Here is an 18,440-nt window from a genome sequence, read left to right as displayed (position 1 = left end):
CCATCATGCGTCCAACCGTCAAGCACATCCCAAACCCCTATTGGACTTAGTCCTTCAAGCCCAAACACCACTCCACATGCATATACTTCCTATACTTAAGAAAAAGTAGCCAAACCAACACACACAAGCACACAAACATGGTAATTCACATAAACTCGCTTAAGCCAGGGACTCTCGCCCAAGCTAAGCCCTCGGCCTCGCTTAGGCTAGTTCACCTCGCCTGAGCGAGCATAATATAGTAGCATCATCATGTTATCTCGCTTAGGCGAGATCCTCTTGCCTGGGCGAGCCATACCATCGTTCAAATAACACACACCTCGCCTAACGAGGATAAAATCAAACCAACATCAATTCTCATCGCAACCTCGCTTAGGCGAGCCATTCTCGCCTAAGCGAGCACGCCTGTCGCTTAGAACTTCAATCGCCTGGGCGAGAAGTCGTGCTCAAATCATCCAGGATTACTCGTGACCTTGCCTAGGCGAGCCAATCTCGCCTAAGCGAGACTGTATTTCGCTCAAACCCAACCCTAGTCGCCTGAGCGAATTGCTTGAGTATGAACACTGAATGGACTCCTGCAACTCTCGCCTAGGCGAGAAGGAGTCGCTTGGGCGAAATTCACAGAGTTTCGCCACTATTCCATCACGAAAACTATAAGACCCATGAAAATTAATTAATTAATTAACAAATGCGGGTAGAAGGCGCCTTTATGACATTAATTATTGTTTAGTGTGATGTGGAAAAGTACTAGCTTAAATGGTTGAGAGTACTTGGTTGTGTGAGAGGACTTGGGTTCGAGTCCTATGTATGCCAATTCGACTCAATCTCGAATTGGGGTAATATGAATGGATGAAATAACATGATTGATGTTTGCTAGCCATTGTTTTATGCTAGGCAATGATCGAATTATGTTTTGGCATGTTTTGTGGTGTGAATTGGGCAATGTTGGGGTGGATTCAGTGTGTGAACAGACTTGAAACCCTACAAGTCTAGCCCAAGCGGGTCCATCTCGCCTAAGCGAGAGTTGCAGAGTCTCACTTTGGTTTCTGGTTCGTTGTTCTCGCCTAGGCGACCAGGAAAAGGGTTGAGCGACATGGTCTCTCGCTCAGGCGAGAGACACTCACCTAAGCGAGGTCACGAGGAAACCTCGGAGTTTTGAGCGTGATATCTCGCCCAGGCGAGAGGTTTTGAGTTCTGAGCGATGGACACTCTCGCCTAGGCGAGAGTGGCTCGCCTAAGTGAGTTCTCGAAGTGCAGTGGTGATGTTTTTGTCGAATACTCGTCTAGGCGAGGTCTGTGTGTTGTTTTTGAGCGAAGGAGTGACTCGCCCAGGCGAGAGGATTTATCCTAAGCGAGATAACGTGATGCGACCACTGTTTTAAGCTCGCTCAAGCGAGGTGAATTAGCCTAAGCGAGGCCGAGGGCTTAGCTTGGGTGAGAGTCCTTGGCTTAAGCAAGTTTATGTGAATTTCCATGTTTATGTGTGCTTGTGTGTGTGATTTGACTACTTTCTCCTAAGATTAGGAAGTTTATGCATGTGATGTGGTATTTGGGCTTCAAGGACTAAGTCCAATAGGGGTCTGGGATGTGCTTGATGGTTGGACACATGATGGGTATGAAACTAGTTGAGTTTCCATCGGCTACTAATGGGCGAGGAGTCCTTAGTATGGTGATTGTGTGCGTGCCAGGGTCCAAGTTATGAAGACTTGGATGTTTTACTACAGACTAGGAGTCTGTAGGGCAGGACTATGAGTGGGATAGGCTCATAGGGTCGGACCACGAATGAGTTAGTTTCGTGGGAGCACAGTGAAGTCCCAAGACCTAGTTCATGTATATGACTTATGAAGGACTCTGAGGTCATGGTTGGGTAATTTGAAAAGCATGAAATTTTAGTTATGTTATTTTGGGATGGGTGACATATTTATTCATTGTATCTTTTTTATATATTGTGCATAGCTCACCCTTTCTGTGTGTGTGTGGCGATGATCGGATAACTCGTTATCCGGGAGCAGATGATGTGACAGGTGGGCCAGGAGATGCATAGACACGGAGAGAGGGATAACATAGGATTTTGTATATATTTATTATTTTGGTTTTGAGATAGTTTTGTAACCCTTTTGGGAGCCATTTGAATATTACTTCAGTTTTATAATTGTGGACTCCTGGTTTTATGATGTGTAAATTAAAGTTTTAAATTTCCCGTGTTTTTGGAAAATGGTTTTATATTAAATGCGGTCTATATTTTATTTTGGAATTTATTTATTAAATATTAGTAATATTCCTTAGGGATGTTACAAAAACAACCCACACCATACCCAAAACCCAATAGATACTATACCACGCATTTCAAATCAACCATCCACATATTAGTTTACATATTTGTATCTGGTGGAACTACCAAGACCCAACATTTATCCAATTTTAACCATGCAATTCCCAAAACCCTCACTCTAATCATAAGGATACATAGCATGTCTTTACACACAATCTCAACCAACCAAATTACAAATTACAGCACATGCCACACGAAATTCTGATTTCACAGAATACCATTTATAACAATAGAGACCCAATATAGTCCCAAAAGCCAATTTAGAACCATAAACCACGTGAACAGTGCATGAGCCCCTCTAACCTATACAATTGGTAGGACTTTCAAGCCACAATATCAAAACACCCCAACCACAAACTCAAATTGCATTCAACACGAATTTCATACCATACAATTAGCAAATTCATACACCTAAAATAACAATATGAAAATTAGGTTCAGCTCCCCTAACCTGAATTCTTGATTGAAATTGAGAAAGGAATAGGGATTTTCCTTGGTTCACCAAATTCTTTGCTTCCACCTCTCTCTCCCAACTCAGCCCTTGCACACCCAATTCAGCCTCTCACTCTCCAATTTTCGCTCTCCTTCCAAGCTAAAACGAAAAGAATTGCAGAAACCCTCCTTTCCACCTCAAATTTGCCTTTTATATATGTCTTATGATTGGGTTAAATTGTTGATTTCTTGTAGTGTAAGTGGGATTCCCCTTTTTGTGTCCACTTTCTTTAATTCCTATTTTACCCTTTTTAATATAATAAGTTATTTATTATTTTTAAAATTATTTCACAAGTAACCATTATTTTACAGTTTGTTTTTCTCTGCAACCACATCATTTCATCATTGTTCCTTTCGTGAAGTTGCTTTGCCTTGCTTATTGTCTTTTTTTTCACACTCACTTTGTCGATGTTATTTATCTTCATTGGACTTCATTGGACAAAACATTAACGGTATTTTCCATTGTTCCTTTTCATTTATGATTATTCGCTTTGGGTAATTGTCCAATTGTCCAATTTCCTTTTTTCATTTATGTTATAGATGTTGGCGAGACCAATATAACTACATAAACAAATTGGTATGCATTGGTATCAACTGTATTTTCTTCACATTTCTTGGCGTAGTTCTCTTCTTTGACCGTGGTTTGCTTGCTCTGGGAAATGTGAGGCTTACTTTTACAATCTAAATTTCCTTTCGAATAGAGGTTCGTATTTCCCTAATTTTTGTTTTGGAATCTATTTTTGTGGAATTAGATATTTTTCTTGGCAGCGGTAGCCATTTTGCTCGGTTGGCGTTCTACTTGGACACTTTTCACTAATAGAGCGAACTATAAGGCACTCTTCTATCCTTTTCTCTTCATAGTCACCGGTGGACATTTGTACAGTACTAGAATGTCACTCACATGTTACACAGTTGTTTTTAGTGTTATGCACAAGGGACATAGCTGCTTCTTGGCTTTTCAGCTGTTTGCTTTAGATCAAAGAACATATTTATTTGTCATTCCTAAACTTGAAATTTAATTGTGAATCTGCTAAACGAGATATATTTCCTCGCCTATCATATAAGTGTGAAAGTTTAGCAGTGATAGTCTGGTATTAATAGTAACGAATAGTTGCATATATTCATTGTACAAGAAGCGTCTTCAGGTTGTTACTCTTATTTCTCTTTCACAAATACATTTATTTGTTTGATAGTTGATCCCCAAGTAAAATTTTTGTACAAAGTCTGCATAAATGTCTGCATAAAGTCATTGGTATGCATTTTTTTTACTTTATGAAAAAACTACATATCAAACTCTATTTACTACAGCTACATAATGAAATAACAGGGTTACTATAGATGTTTTCAATATAAAAATAATATTCTTATGCATAAGAGGGGTGTGTTTGTTTATATCATATATAAACTTGACATAAAAAGCTACCATATTTATCACAATATGTTTTAAAATTCATTTTTGTGACAGAGAATACTGAAGAGTATAGTTTTCATCAGTTTTTAGGTTTGACTTTTTATAGAAATCAATAAAACTTAATATTTTTAAAAATAGATGCTTGAACAATTTTAATACGGTTGGAAAAAAAAAAACTTAAAGGATTTAATGTTAGATTTATTTATGTTTAGCCAGTATACATCTTAACGTTCTAATTAAAACATATTTTATAAACTTTTGAATTAAGCCTAGATTTTATACCCATTAGTCTCTCTGTAATATGGTTATCAATTTATTTCGTTATTTATCAGAGGTAATGACACTTGATATTGGTTGTTAAAATTATAATAATAAAAATTAAAAAATGTATTGTTTTGTGATAGAATAGTTACATTTACACTACACTACCCCTTCATGTATTATTTATTTTATCATTTTACCAAATAAAAAATGTAAATGGTCATTTGATAATAAGATTAGTGTTAATGTAATAAATTGTAACAGTATAATCATGTATTAATATGAAATTTAAAATGTAATTTACTTCTTATTATTGTGCAAATCTCTATGTCCCTAGCTTTATGTCCAAACAAAACATAGAATATACTGATACTAAGCAATTTTTTTTAGAAATTAGCAACTTTTTTACATCCTGTATTATTTTAAAACTGACAAATTACTTTTTTTAATTACAAATCTTTTTTTTTCTTCAGTAACTTGCTAACTAGCCTGTCATCATTTGCATTGCTGCTCTTCATTGTTACATCAAATCAAATTTTGTAGTCTTTCTACTCACACATTTAGGTATTTCTTCATATATCATTATCTTCTTTTAGTTTTATTTGTTGTACATATTAAGCACTACTTTTATTGTCCTTCTTTTCATTCATTACTTTCTTCCAAGTAATATATTTTTAAATTTATATTAATTTTGGATTTATTATTTATTGTTTTTTGTTTAACTAGACAACATACCTAAATGGAAGATATTCCTTCTAACAAATCAACATCAGAACAACAAAGACAAAGATGGAGAATAAATGCTGTAAATAGAAGACGTAGAATGACCCCCCAACAAAGACTTATTGAACAATCTAAAAGAAGGAAAAATAATTCTGAAAACACAACCAACATTGTCCAAATGCCAAACAGAGCTCCCTGATTGAGAATGACATCTATTCGACAAATGGCTCGGTCAGTAACTAATGTAGGTAACATCACATTTTTCCTCATCACTATTGTATGTAAACTATATATTCGGTTTAAATAAAATTTAACTTATCTTTTAAATATTAGGTTATGGTTTGGTCCCACAAAGGTTTGCAGGACGTAATGATAATGAAGCAGAACCAAATAATACACACATTACTGACACTCTACATGGTCAGTCAATTTTATTCATCAATATTTAATCCATGTTATTTACTTACCATTTTATGAAATATTTACATATTTATATTTATTATGTTTCATACTTTCACATAACAGGTTCTTCTCACGCAACGCAAAGGTTTGAAGAATATAATGTATATGAAGCATTGTCAAGAACTTCACCTGTCAATAACATAGATTATGGTCAGTACACTATATTTGTATTATGTACAACAGTAAAAAAACATATATAAACAATAATGTATTCTAACAATCTTAAAAATACTTAATAAATAATTACATTTACTTACGCTTAAATGTAAAATTATATCTAACTCTACACAAAAAAGTATAATACAACTTCTTTGTGTAGGTTTAAACCCACCTCATCACTACTGTATGTCATTAGCCGAGAAAATCCTTCTGAGTATGCTTACATTCTTTTTATTTCTTTCCTGTAAAGTATATATTTGATTCAAATACAATTTATCTTATTTTTTAAATATTAGGTTATGGTTTTGCCCCATAAAGGTTTCCAAGACGTAATGATAATGAAGCAGGACCAAGTAATACGCACATTATAGACAGGTTTCCATGACGTAATGATAATGAAGCAGGACCAAGTAATACGCACATTACTGACAGGTTTATAGGTCGTAATGATAATGAAGCAGAGCCAAGTAATACGCACATTATTGGCACTGAACATGGTTAATCAACTTTATTCATCAATAGTTAATTTATGTTGTTTACATTCCATTTCAAAAAATATTTTCATTCTATTTATTTACTATTATAGGATTTGTAATTATGATTTTGATATAATTTATTACGGTGATGAATAATAAAACACCTTTAAGTATCGTTAATTTTCGCAATTACTCCCTTTTTTTTCTCTGTGTATCAAGATATGATTATACTTTATTACCATCTATCATGATTTTTAATTTTCTCTTTATTTATTACAGTGATATTGGATTTTTATTATACACTTTTTTTTCATTGATTTAATACCACACAGGTTATGGTTTTCCTACACAAAGATTGGAAGGATGTATTCATAATGAAGTAGAACAAAGTAATACACACGTCAGTGCCCTTCAACATGGTTAGTAAATTATTTCCATCAATAGTTAATACTCATTTTGGTACCATTGAACCTTATTTGTATCTTTTTCCTACCATAATTAATACATGTGCTTTAAGAATGCACTTTTAATACTTTTGCAATTTATAATACTACATTATTTACTATTCCTCCAATTTATCACAATAATGCAGATATGCTACATGGATTCCCCCGAACACATAATAGTGCTAGAAAATTTTTAAATACGGTTCCGATGCTCAAATTTCAATTGCCTACACCAACTACATGTCCACATTGTCATGCACGATTATTTTATCATGAATCGCGCGATATGTGTTGCTCTGGAGGGAAAGTCTTACTTCCACATGTTCCTCCTCCACATGAGCTTCTTCAAATATTTTCAGATCAAACATCTGAAAGTAGACATTTTAGACAACATATAAGAAGTTACAATCATGTCTTCTCATTCACTTATCTTGGTGTTCATATGGATGAGACTATAGTAGCAAATGGTTGTGGTATATATAGTTTTCGTGCTCAAGGTGCAATCTATCATAGGATAGGAGGATTTTATCCAAATGATGGGTCCAGACCCCGGTTTTTGCAGTTGTACATTTATGACACTGAACATGAATTACGAAATAGGATGTTGGAAAACCTTCAACTTCATCAAACTATTGTTCATAAATTGCAACAAATATTACACTGATGCAATCCTTTTGTGCATGTATTTTGACAACTTGCTCAAGAACCAAATATTCAGATATGTTCTTTACTCATTAAAGAGCGTCCTGCGAATCAACCACAATATAATCTTCCAACTACATCTCAAGTAGCAGCTATCATTGTTACTGCAGACACAGAATCAATGGCACGTGGCCGAGATATTAAAGTTGTAGGTCATGATGGAAATTTAATAAACATACAAGAGACCGTAGGATATTATGACCTTTTACAATATCCTTTATTATTTCCATTTGAAACATATGGCTGGGACACCAACACAAAAAATCATAATGGCCAAAGTATCTCTTGCCGAGAATATTATAGTTTCATGCTTCAGGTAACTTCTATCATAATTATCCCAGTTTCATTAAATTATGTAATATTAAGAAGGCTAACATATTTTAGAAACACGTGATTATTTAATGTAGATTCGTCCAAATGATCAGTCTGTAATATTACAAGCGGGACGACTTTTACAACAATATGTTGTAGATAACTACGTTAAGATTGAGACTGGAAGGTTACGATGGATTCGTAATCATCAAAACAACATTCGTGCTGAAATGTATCAAGGTTTGCAGGATGCTTTGCATGAAGGACAAACTCACGCATGTAAATATATTTAAAACAACATTTATTACATCTAAATATATTATCATTCACTCTTTCATTTCTTTGAAGATACTGTTGGAAAGAGGACAATATTACCATCGTCATCTATTGGTAGTCGTCGAGACTTGACACAACGATATCAAGATGGTATGGCAATTGTTGCTTACAATGGAAAACCTGATATTTTCCTTACAATGACATGCAATCCATCTTGGAGTGAAATTTCTTCTGAACTACAAAATCAACAAACTCCACAAGATTGCACTGACTTGCTCACAAGAATCTTTCGAGCAAAATTTGAGCAATATAAGGAAGATGTTGTTAATAAAGGAGTCCTCGGGAAAGTTATTGGTTATATGTATGTTACTGAATTTCAAAAATGTGGGTTGCGCATGTACATATGCTATTGATCTTAGATAATAATGATAAGTTACATGATCCACAAGATTATGATAGCATTGTGAGGGCAGAAATACCAAATAAGGCAGAAGAACCACAATTGCATGAAGCTGTGTTGAAACACTAGATCACCATGTATGAAGCGCAATGAATGCCAAAAGAGATTTCCCAAGGATTTCTTGGAAGAAACAGGACAAGATAATGATTCATATCCACAATATAGAAGACGTTTTGATGAACCAATTTCCATAAATAGAAATGTGACTGTTGACAATAGATGGGTGGTTCCTTATAATCCTTAGTTACTCTTAAAATACGGTTGTCATATAAATGTTGAGGTCTGCAGCATCATCAAAAGTATTAAACATTTGTATAAGTATGTTTACAAAGGACCAGATCAAGTAGCAATGGAGATTCATAGAGGACCAATTATAGATGAAGTCCAACAATATCTCGATGCTAGATGGATTTGTGCTCCCGAGGCTTTATGGAAAATCTTCATATTTACAATCTATCGAATGAATCCAGCTGTTGAAAGATTGCAAATTCATTTACTAAATCAACAACAAGTGCGATTTTATAAGCACCAAACCATCAATGACGTGTTGAATGATGATAACAACTCCAAAACAATGCTCACACAATTTTTGCCCTCAATCAAAGAGATCCCTAATCTAGAACATTTTTGTATCGGGAAATTCCAAAGCATTATTGTTGGAATAATAGACATAAGGAATGGTATCCAAGAATGTCAAACAAGAAAGTTATCGGCTGAATTTATACTGTATCTCCTTCTGAAGGAGATAAGTTCTTCTTGCGGGTTTTGCTTTCTCACATAAGAGGACCAACTAGTTGGGAATATCTATTATCACCAAATGAAACATATTGTCACACATTCAAAAAGGCGGCTGAGAAATGGGGATTTTTAGAAAGTGACAATAGTATTCATGAATGCTTAGTTGAAGCATCAACTTTACAAATGCCATATGCTTTACGAAGACTATTTGTGACCATATTACTTTTTTGTGAACCAACTGATGTTAGAAGCCTTTGGAATCAGTTCGACACCTATATGCTAGAAGATTATACTTCAACCAACACTTTTGTCAATGAGAACTTGATTCCTATGTTATTGAGGGATTTAAATGACCTTTTAATTCAGCATGGTAAAACAATCAAGGATTTTGATTTGCCACCTTTATCTTATGATGCATTGGCAACTACTTCAGTACCAAGAATTATACAAGAAGAATTATCAATACAGATACTTAATGAAGATGTTGACAATGTACACAGATTAAATCATGACCAACTCATTGCCTTCAATACCATTTTAGATGTAATCAACCGTAATCAAAGTCAAGCCTTTTTTATGGATGGACCAGGCAGAACCGATAAAACATTTCTTTATCGTACTTTAATTGCACATTGTAGGAGCAACGGTCAAATTATTTTAGCTACAGCCTCCTTTGGTATAGCAGCAACATTATTACTGGGTGGTAGAACTGCACATTCTCGATTTAAAATACCTATCAATGTCGAGGTCGGTTCGTTTTGTTCTATAAGTAAACAATCAGATCTTGCAAAACTAATAAAAATAGCAAATGCAATTATTTGGGATGAAGCACCCATGATTAACATATATGTTTTGGAGGCACTAGATCGGACATTAAAGGATATTCTAGATTCTGATGCTCCATTTGGAGAGAAAGTGATCATATTAGGAGGTGATTTTCGTCAGGTACTACCAGTTGTTCAAAAAGGTACAAAAGCACAAATGATTTCTGCCTGTATTATTAACTCTCATTTATGGAGTAACACAAAAATATTACATTTACAACAAAACATGAGATCATTACAAGATCACAACTTTGCTGAATATCTCATGCGCATTGGAAATGATATTGAACCAACACAAGTTGATGACATGGTAAAAATACCCTAACAACTAGCAATATCATAGGAAGGAGAAACCTCAATACAACACCTCATACACCAAACTTTTCCTCAGTTACAATTTCATACATGGTCAGTTATATGTTGCTTTATTAAGAGGTGTTTCTCAAACTTCCACAAAAATCCTTATTAAAGAAGGACACCTTGAAGGACAAGAAGGCATTTTTACCAAGAATGTTGTTTATAAGGAAATTTTGTTATCTCAAAACTAGGTATTATTCGTTTTTTACTTCATTTGTGTCATTAAAATGACTATATTTTCATATTCTACCTAATTATACTTATATTTACAACTACGATAATAAAATTCATCATATTTATTTTATACCTTGCAGGTACGATAATAACTAAGGACAACTTACACCTCAATGAAGAAATACATGTAAGTCATTTCCACAATTTTATACCACAAGAGGTGATATGGAATAAGTGTAGTTTTAAAAGTTTAGTTCCCAATCTTGCAATAGTTGACATTTTCTTCGTAGAATGCAAAATTTTTAAACCCATGGAACACTTGGAAGGATGCATATTCACTCTCATTAGTTAGGCCAATAGACAACAAGGTAATCAAATTAATTCATTTCAACCATAATATGTCATGTTTACATATATCAGTACAACTATATTGTGCATCATGTTTACATATATTGTTCTTCAATTGTAGATTCATCATTTGGAAATTTATTCTATTGGTTGGGGATCCACTGTGATAACTGATAAAACACAACTTTAAAATCTAATCAAACGAGAATTACTTTCTCAAAAGACATGCACGTATTATGCACATTTAAAATTATTAACTTTCTTCCATTATTCTTCTATCATACCACGCAAAATCCTTATTCTTTTTTATTTAACTTCTTTCCATTACCAGGAAACGACAAAAATCATTACCAATCCATACTCGCTACAACAACAATCTTTGTGTTTATCAAAATATATGCATCAATGAGGTTATTACTATTTCTTCAATATTTGTATACCATTACATATACATTTAATGACTCATAAGTAAATAACATTATTCAATGATATTTTTTAGTTCTTTAAAACTCAACAACTTATGGACCATGTCTTCTACAAAGAATTAAGAAGACTGCTTCAAAGGTAAATAAAGTTTTTTTTATTATCTATCCATAAATCAATTGCTACATAATATTTTCTTTATTTGCATATATATATATATATATATATATATATATATATATATATATATTAGCAATAATATTTACTTTTTTTACAATGCAGGGAAGCTGAAACACATCCTAGACATCAATCTTTATTTGGCCTCCCAATTAAAGAAATGTTTAAGGATGTAAATCTATGATACTTTCATTTACTAATTTTTTCTACATCATGTATGTATGAAATATATATTTCATTTTTTTAATGAATGTATATTTATAGATACCTACTAAAATAGTTTGTATATTTATAAACAACTACCATTGACTCCATCACATATAGCTCATTAACTCCAAATCTTGATCAAATGTATTAAATATTAGTTGATATATAATTGTACGAATCAGTAATTTACTGTTTTCTTTTTCAACCAATCTATGTATAGCTATCATAAATTGTCATCGATTATTCTTAATATTATACTAAAATAGTTTTCGCTAGTTAGTATGGTAATGGTAATCATGTTTATAATTAATTATATAAAAAAACTATATCCATGATGATATATGTGTTCTAATGTATAAAAATTGTATGAATTTAATGATTATAAAGAAAATAAGAGTTGATTACGAGAAATTTTTTAAAATCATGAAACACACAATAAAGAAGAAAATTTTATTTCAATAATAATTGTGGGATGACAAAATAGGTTAGTTCACTCCGTTTTAACTCAATCCGTTATTAGTTTGTCAAAAAAGAGTTGGGTCAGACTGATCTGCCACTTAAAAACGGGTTGAAAAATGAAATTTGTCTTGCATTAGGGCGGGTTACTGGACCGGTAGGCTGACTCACATTTTTTTTTCGCTGCTTTTTTACATATTGACAACTGCAAACCTAATTTTACTTTTCTTTCTCTGTATTGTTGTGTTAGTAAATGAAGTAATTCAATCTAGTTTTACTTTTTTTATCTGCACTCTTTTGTTATTTAATAGATTATTTTTTTCTACACTATTTGGTTCAACTTAACGAAAATGACCAAATTGCATCAATGTTTCAAAAATTAAAATCAAATTGAGACAAAAAAAAAATAATTTTACATATTTTTTTACGATGATAACAAAGAACAATACATAATTAAACCAAAATCAAATTATTTAACAAAATATTAATGTAAATAAATTTGAATCTATAACAATATATATAAATGGGATTCCTTTTTTGTGTCCATATTTCAAAATACCAATTTTACCCTTTAAATATAATTATTTATTAAATTTTTAAAAATTGATCGTTACTTTTATAAGTTTTTTATAAAATTGTCTATCTGCTTATTCTCTTCTTCTTTATTTATCAATGGTTATTCTTTCATTTGTTCTGATATATTTCACTTTATTTTTAATAAATATAATTTTATTTTATATATTAACTTAACAACGTTACAATATTATCAACTACTAATATAATATCATGCATATTTAAAAAATGTGTACACATAGGCGCGCTAGCACCTCTGGTCACGCTAGTTTTAATGAAGAAAATTTAAATGAGTTGCGTCAAAATATAAACTTCAAAAATTAATCTTTTACAAAATAACTTCAATTTCACATGTCTAAATCTAAATATATATATATATATATATATATATATATATAAATCTAAATATATATATATATATATATATATATATATATATATATGTGTGTGTGTGTGTGTGTATGTGTGTGTGTGTGTGAAATCAAATTTTAAACTATTATTTCATGATTAATATTTGTTTTAATAATATATTTTTTATCATTTTGATTAAAAATTATATCCAAATAAAATTCACTAATAATTATTAGTGGGTAGTGGTATCCATACTCATCCAATTAGCAAGTGAGTAATTGAATACTTATACTTATTACTTGCGGTATCAATTAAGGATATTCATTTAGTATACGTCACAAAGCTTACATGCATACATCCATATGTACAAATTTATTTCTCATCCCTAATCGTAGTGGAAGTAACAAATTTGGAAAGACGACAGGGAGATGAGTAAGAAATGAGTACAATGATGGTGCTTGTCGCCAAAAAAAAAATTAGAGTTGTTGTGTGAAGAACACATTAGGTTACATATTTAGAAGTGGAAAAATACAAAATTAGGTTCAAACACGTTGCATGTAACAAGTATTAAAAAATGGATCTCATTAATTAAAAAAACGTTTGAAATAGTTTTAAACCTGATTATTTGTTTTTTTTTTTTTATTTTAAGACAATATATAAGTTGCTTAAAAAGGTATAATGAAGATTCTTACTGGATATTAAGATGACTAAGTTATATAGATGTCAAAGTTCACTTTAATATAATGGATTGAAGTTAATGAAAGGAATAAACAACATAATAAAACATAAAACACAATATAATAAAACATAAGTTGAAAAAATGGAAACAAAAGGTGAAAAAACAAGAAGGAGAAGGGGAAGTAAGGTGGTCACACCACTTGGGGTTACTAAGCCACTAAAGATCAGTGGTGGTGTTGTCATTTAAACCTTAGTTCAAGATAAGAATTGGGAGCTTAAGAACATTACTATATAAACTCCCTCTAAAAATGGTTGAACACAACAACTTTACTATTCAAAGATATTCAAAGACATAAAAGCTATTAGAGGACGTTATAATTTTGTTATCGAATATAATTTTTTTTTTAAATAATAAAAGTTATTTATCATTTTATACTGATTATCATATTTTACTTTTATTAATTACAACAACTCATATATCTTAATACATGAAAACAAATAAGTAAAATGACACGATAAAAAGTAATTGCAAAACATAAAATATTTAAGTATCCAATAAATAAAATAATAATAATAAAAATTAAATTAAAAATATAATTTATGAGAGATCATAACTTATTAAACTTATAAATAAATAAATAAACAATACAGTAAAATTAGAAACATCTCATTAAAAACAATAATTAAAAATTTAATAAATAAATATAATGAAATTAGAGACCTGGTAGATATAATTATAATATTAACAAATCAATACATATAAGGTGGCCAAGAGGCCTCATAAAAATGATATATGTATGTTTTTATCTTAAAATATTAATGACGAACTAAAATTTAAGTAATAATGTATCTCCTAATTCTCTAAAATATATTTAGTTATATTTTACTTTCTCATCAAGTCTTCTTCTCTTAAAATTATAGGTGCACAAAAATTTTAAAATATCAAAAATGGAAAATATATGAAAATTAAAAATTATTTTTATTACATATTAACTTTCATATATATATATATATATATATATATATATATCGTAACATCTCACACTACTAGAAAAATGCTCTATACCTGCATATTCTTTTATAAATTTTTTTTGGTAAGAAATTGATGTGTATTTTGTTTAGAAATTCTTTTGGCAGGAAATTCATTTGACTTTTCATACAAAATATAATTTGCAGAAAAATATTTGCAGATTTTGTGACACAAACTTTTTTCACATAAAATAGATGCAAATTTTCTTATAAAAATTATCCGCAAGTAATTACTTGCCAATTTACTTACGTGTATGCTTATGATATAATTTTTCTTACCAAAAAATTTTGCAGCAACATTATTGTTAGAAAACTTTGTATTTCCTGCCACATTTTTTAGGATTTTTTTTTTAAAAATACTTCCTGCCACTTTTTTTAAGATTTAAAAAAAATTACTTGCAAATTTATTTGTAATAAATTTTTGTCAACTTTTTTACCAATTTTTTTAAGCATAAAATTCTTGCTAAATTTACCACAATTTTATTGATTATTTGTAAATTTATTTGTGAATCATAATTTGTAAAAAAAAATTGTCAATATTTTTACCAATTGTTTTGGCATGAAGTTATATATACTTTAAAATTTGGCAGGAAACTGTTATACAAAAATACAAACTTCTTGCGAATATTTATTTAATTTTTTTTCGTAGGAACCTAATACAAAACTTATTAAAAATTTATTTTATAAATTTTTTCATACAAAATTTAAATCAGCAACAAACTTATCATTTAAAATGTTGTCGTAGGAAACTTTTGTCCAATTCTTTTATACTAAGAGGAAACGTGGCGTAAATTCTGCTTTTGCTTTTGTGTAAATACTCAGAGTATAACAGGAACTTAACATTTACACAGGAAACTCCTCTCAACATCTTTCTTTTGCTTTTGCACACCACTCTCTCGCACTCCACTTTCGATTTCTCTCTCGCGCTCCACTTTTGTGTTCCTCTTTCGTTCTCTATTCTCGTGATCCGTTCTTGTGCTTTCGTGCTTTTTGCTCTAGACGTTGTTCTCGCAAAATCACGTTGCTTTCGTACTCTCGTGGACTCTCTTACTCTCATTAATAGTAAGATTCTCAATTGTTCAATCGCATATTATTTCATTCTCGCAATCTCATCACCTCTATTTCTTCTTTTGCAGAAAATTGCTTTCAGATCATAGTGTGTTACACACAAACCCTAGAAATTATTCATGTAATGTTTATTTGGCTTTGGACCTAGAAATTATCCTTGTGCACGGTTTCCATTCTTTTATTTTTAATTTAATTTTTGTTTTAGTTGACTAATCTACATATTATCAATTTAATATAATTTAAAACTTATAGAATAAGAACTTAATAAAATTTCAATTTGACATTGTGACTTTTGCTTGTATATGTTGATTTTCAGGGTTTATAGTAGGATTTGGGCTCAAGCAATGGTAGCATATATATAAACATTGGTAGTTACTACTCGGCTGGAAACCTCTTGGGATTCTTATAGGCTGGTTGTTGTCTTCGAATATTATTGTAAGTCTACCATGTCCTACCATGTCTCACTCTACTGCACCGTAGACACTTAAATGTTCCAATTCACTATTACATAAATTAAAATAATGGTTCTAATGATTTAAGTAGTGATGCTAATTAAGCAGTTTGTTGATGCAAATAACAACAAAGTGTTTTTCTTTAGTTATACGAGTTTTTCTTTATTAAAATTCACCAGCTACCTTTTTTTATTCTACTATTGTGTATACTCACCCTTTATAGCTTTTGTTTGTTGATGTATGGAGGCCTTCCCCTGTTCATTCTACTAGTGGAGCATGTTATTACATTGCTTTTGTTGATGTTATTTTTAAGTTTATTTGGTTTTATCTTCTTCATTCATCTCCATTTCTTACTAATAATGGTATTTTGCATTGCCTAATATGCTCTCACACTCATTTGTTGAGAGAAAACACTGTCACATCATTGATACTGGTTTTTCTCTACTTGCTGCTTCTAGTCTTCCTCTTAAATTTTCTTAATGAAGAATTGGCTAAAATTGCTTACATGCAACAGTCCCCTGGTTTTGTCTCCACTAATCCAAACTTTTGTTTTCCAACTTGAGCACTAGACAGAGGGTATGTGTTTCTCTGAATTGCATGTCTAGTTTATAGTAACTATGGTTTACATTGAAAGTTGTCAAAATTTGGAGTATTGATATTATTGCAGGTTACTCAAATGGTAGTTTCAATTTACTTGGATATTCATGTCAACTTTGAAAATTCTTGGTTTGAAGACTCACAGAGTCAGTCAAGCATGAAGAGTATTCTTATCAAAAAAGCAATATGCTAAAAATTTTCTTGAGAGTAAATATTTCTACACTTTTTCTTGCACATTATTAGCTTCAGACCTTTCCTACAAAGGATGGGAGTGAAGAAGTGTGAATCATATTCCTTATACTAGAGTAGTCGACAACCTTAAGTATGTTATGGAATGTACTAAACCTAATTTAGCTTCTGTTGCATGGAGTAAAGATATATAAGATTAAAGATAGAGCTAAGAAGGTGTGCACTGATTTAGATTATGGTATTCATCTTGATTAAAGATCTCTTTCTTGGATATCTTTATTCTTTGTAGTTGTGCTATTAGTTAGAAAGTTATACATCAATCAAATGTTGTTGTATTATCTACAGTTATTCACCGGATCTTTCTCTGCCCAAATCTGAATATCTTTCTTTTGACAGGGAACTTTATAGTAATAATATAACTGGGAAAATCCCAATTGAGCTTGGGAGTTTGACAAACTTGGTGAGCTTGGATCTTTACTCGAACAAAATTACTGGTCTCATTCCAGAAGAATTAGGCAACCTTAAAAAACTATGTTTCCTGTATGAAATGCTTTCCTTGATTACTGGTCTTGATTACTAGTCTTGATTTATTTGATTTTGATTATTACATGTATGATCTGTTCTTTTGACTATTTTTTGTGTTTCTGGGCGTGTATTAGACACAATGATTGAGAGAAGGAAACTGTTCTTTTGATTATTATTTTTTGTATCTAGAAGGTGTATTTAGCTATTTTTTTTTCTTTAGACATGCTTGGGCTTTGTAGACCATTTAGAGAACCTTACAATTTAGCTTTTGATTTAATTTAATTATACTCTTGTCTAACTATTGTTGTGAATGAAACTAATTTGTCAGAATGATAGGCATGGATTCTTCTCTCCAAGATTTGCACAGTCTGATGCAGATGGCAAGGACCAATTTGTTGCTTCTTGGAAAAGATTAAAGTATTATATGTTGCTTCTTGGAAAAGTTCCTTTAAACAAAGATATTATGACCTTTTGAGAGCCTTACTTTTATTTTATGTTTTTAATTTCTAAAGCTCAAATTAATAAAATTGTTTTCTGCATTATTTTGTCTACATTGTTGATCATTTGAGCTTAATCTTTTATATATTCATGATGCTCGTAGGTAATTTTGCAGGAATAAAGTTATAATGTCATTTTTGAAATTATTGTAATTTGTTTGATATATTTTGAAGAATATTTTAAAGATTTGAAATAGCTTATGTAAAAATTTATTAACTTTTCATGAATTATGTTATTCAGGATCATTTATTTGGTCAAAAAGCTAAA

General features: G+C 31.1%; 1 protein-coding gene and 1 pseudogene across 1 annotated transcript; both read left to right on the top strand.

Moving 5' to 3' along the window:
• Window positions 1–5,439: 5,439 nt before the first annotated feature.
• Window positions 5,440–8,462, top strand: LOC114191274 (annotated as a pseudogene).
• A 396-nt stretch (window positions 8,463–8,858) lies between these two features.
• Window positions 8,859–17,730, top strand: LOC114191273. Its single transcript, XM_028080445.1, is given in 3 exon segments — window positions 8,859–9,189; window positions 9,252–10,479; window positions 17,496–17,730. Coding segments are annotated over 3 exon segments (1,794 nt in total).
• The last annotated feature ends 710 nt before the right edge of the window (window positions 17,731–18,440 follow it).

This window comes from Vigna unguiculata, chromosome 7, assembly GCF_004118075.2.
Source record: "Vigna unguiculata cultivar IT97K-499-35 chromosome 7, ASM411807v1, whole genome shotgun sequence".
NCBI lineage: Eukaryota > Viridiplantae > Streptophyta > Magnoliopsida > Fabales > Fabaceae > Vigna > Vigna unguiculata.
The sequence above is the reverse complement of the archived record's forward strand: the minus strand, read 5'-3'. Positions and strand labels throughout refer to the sequence as shown.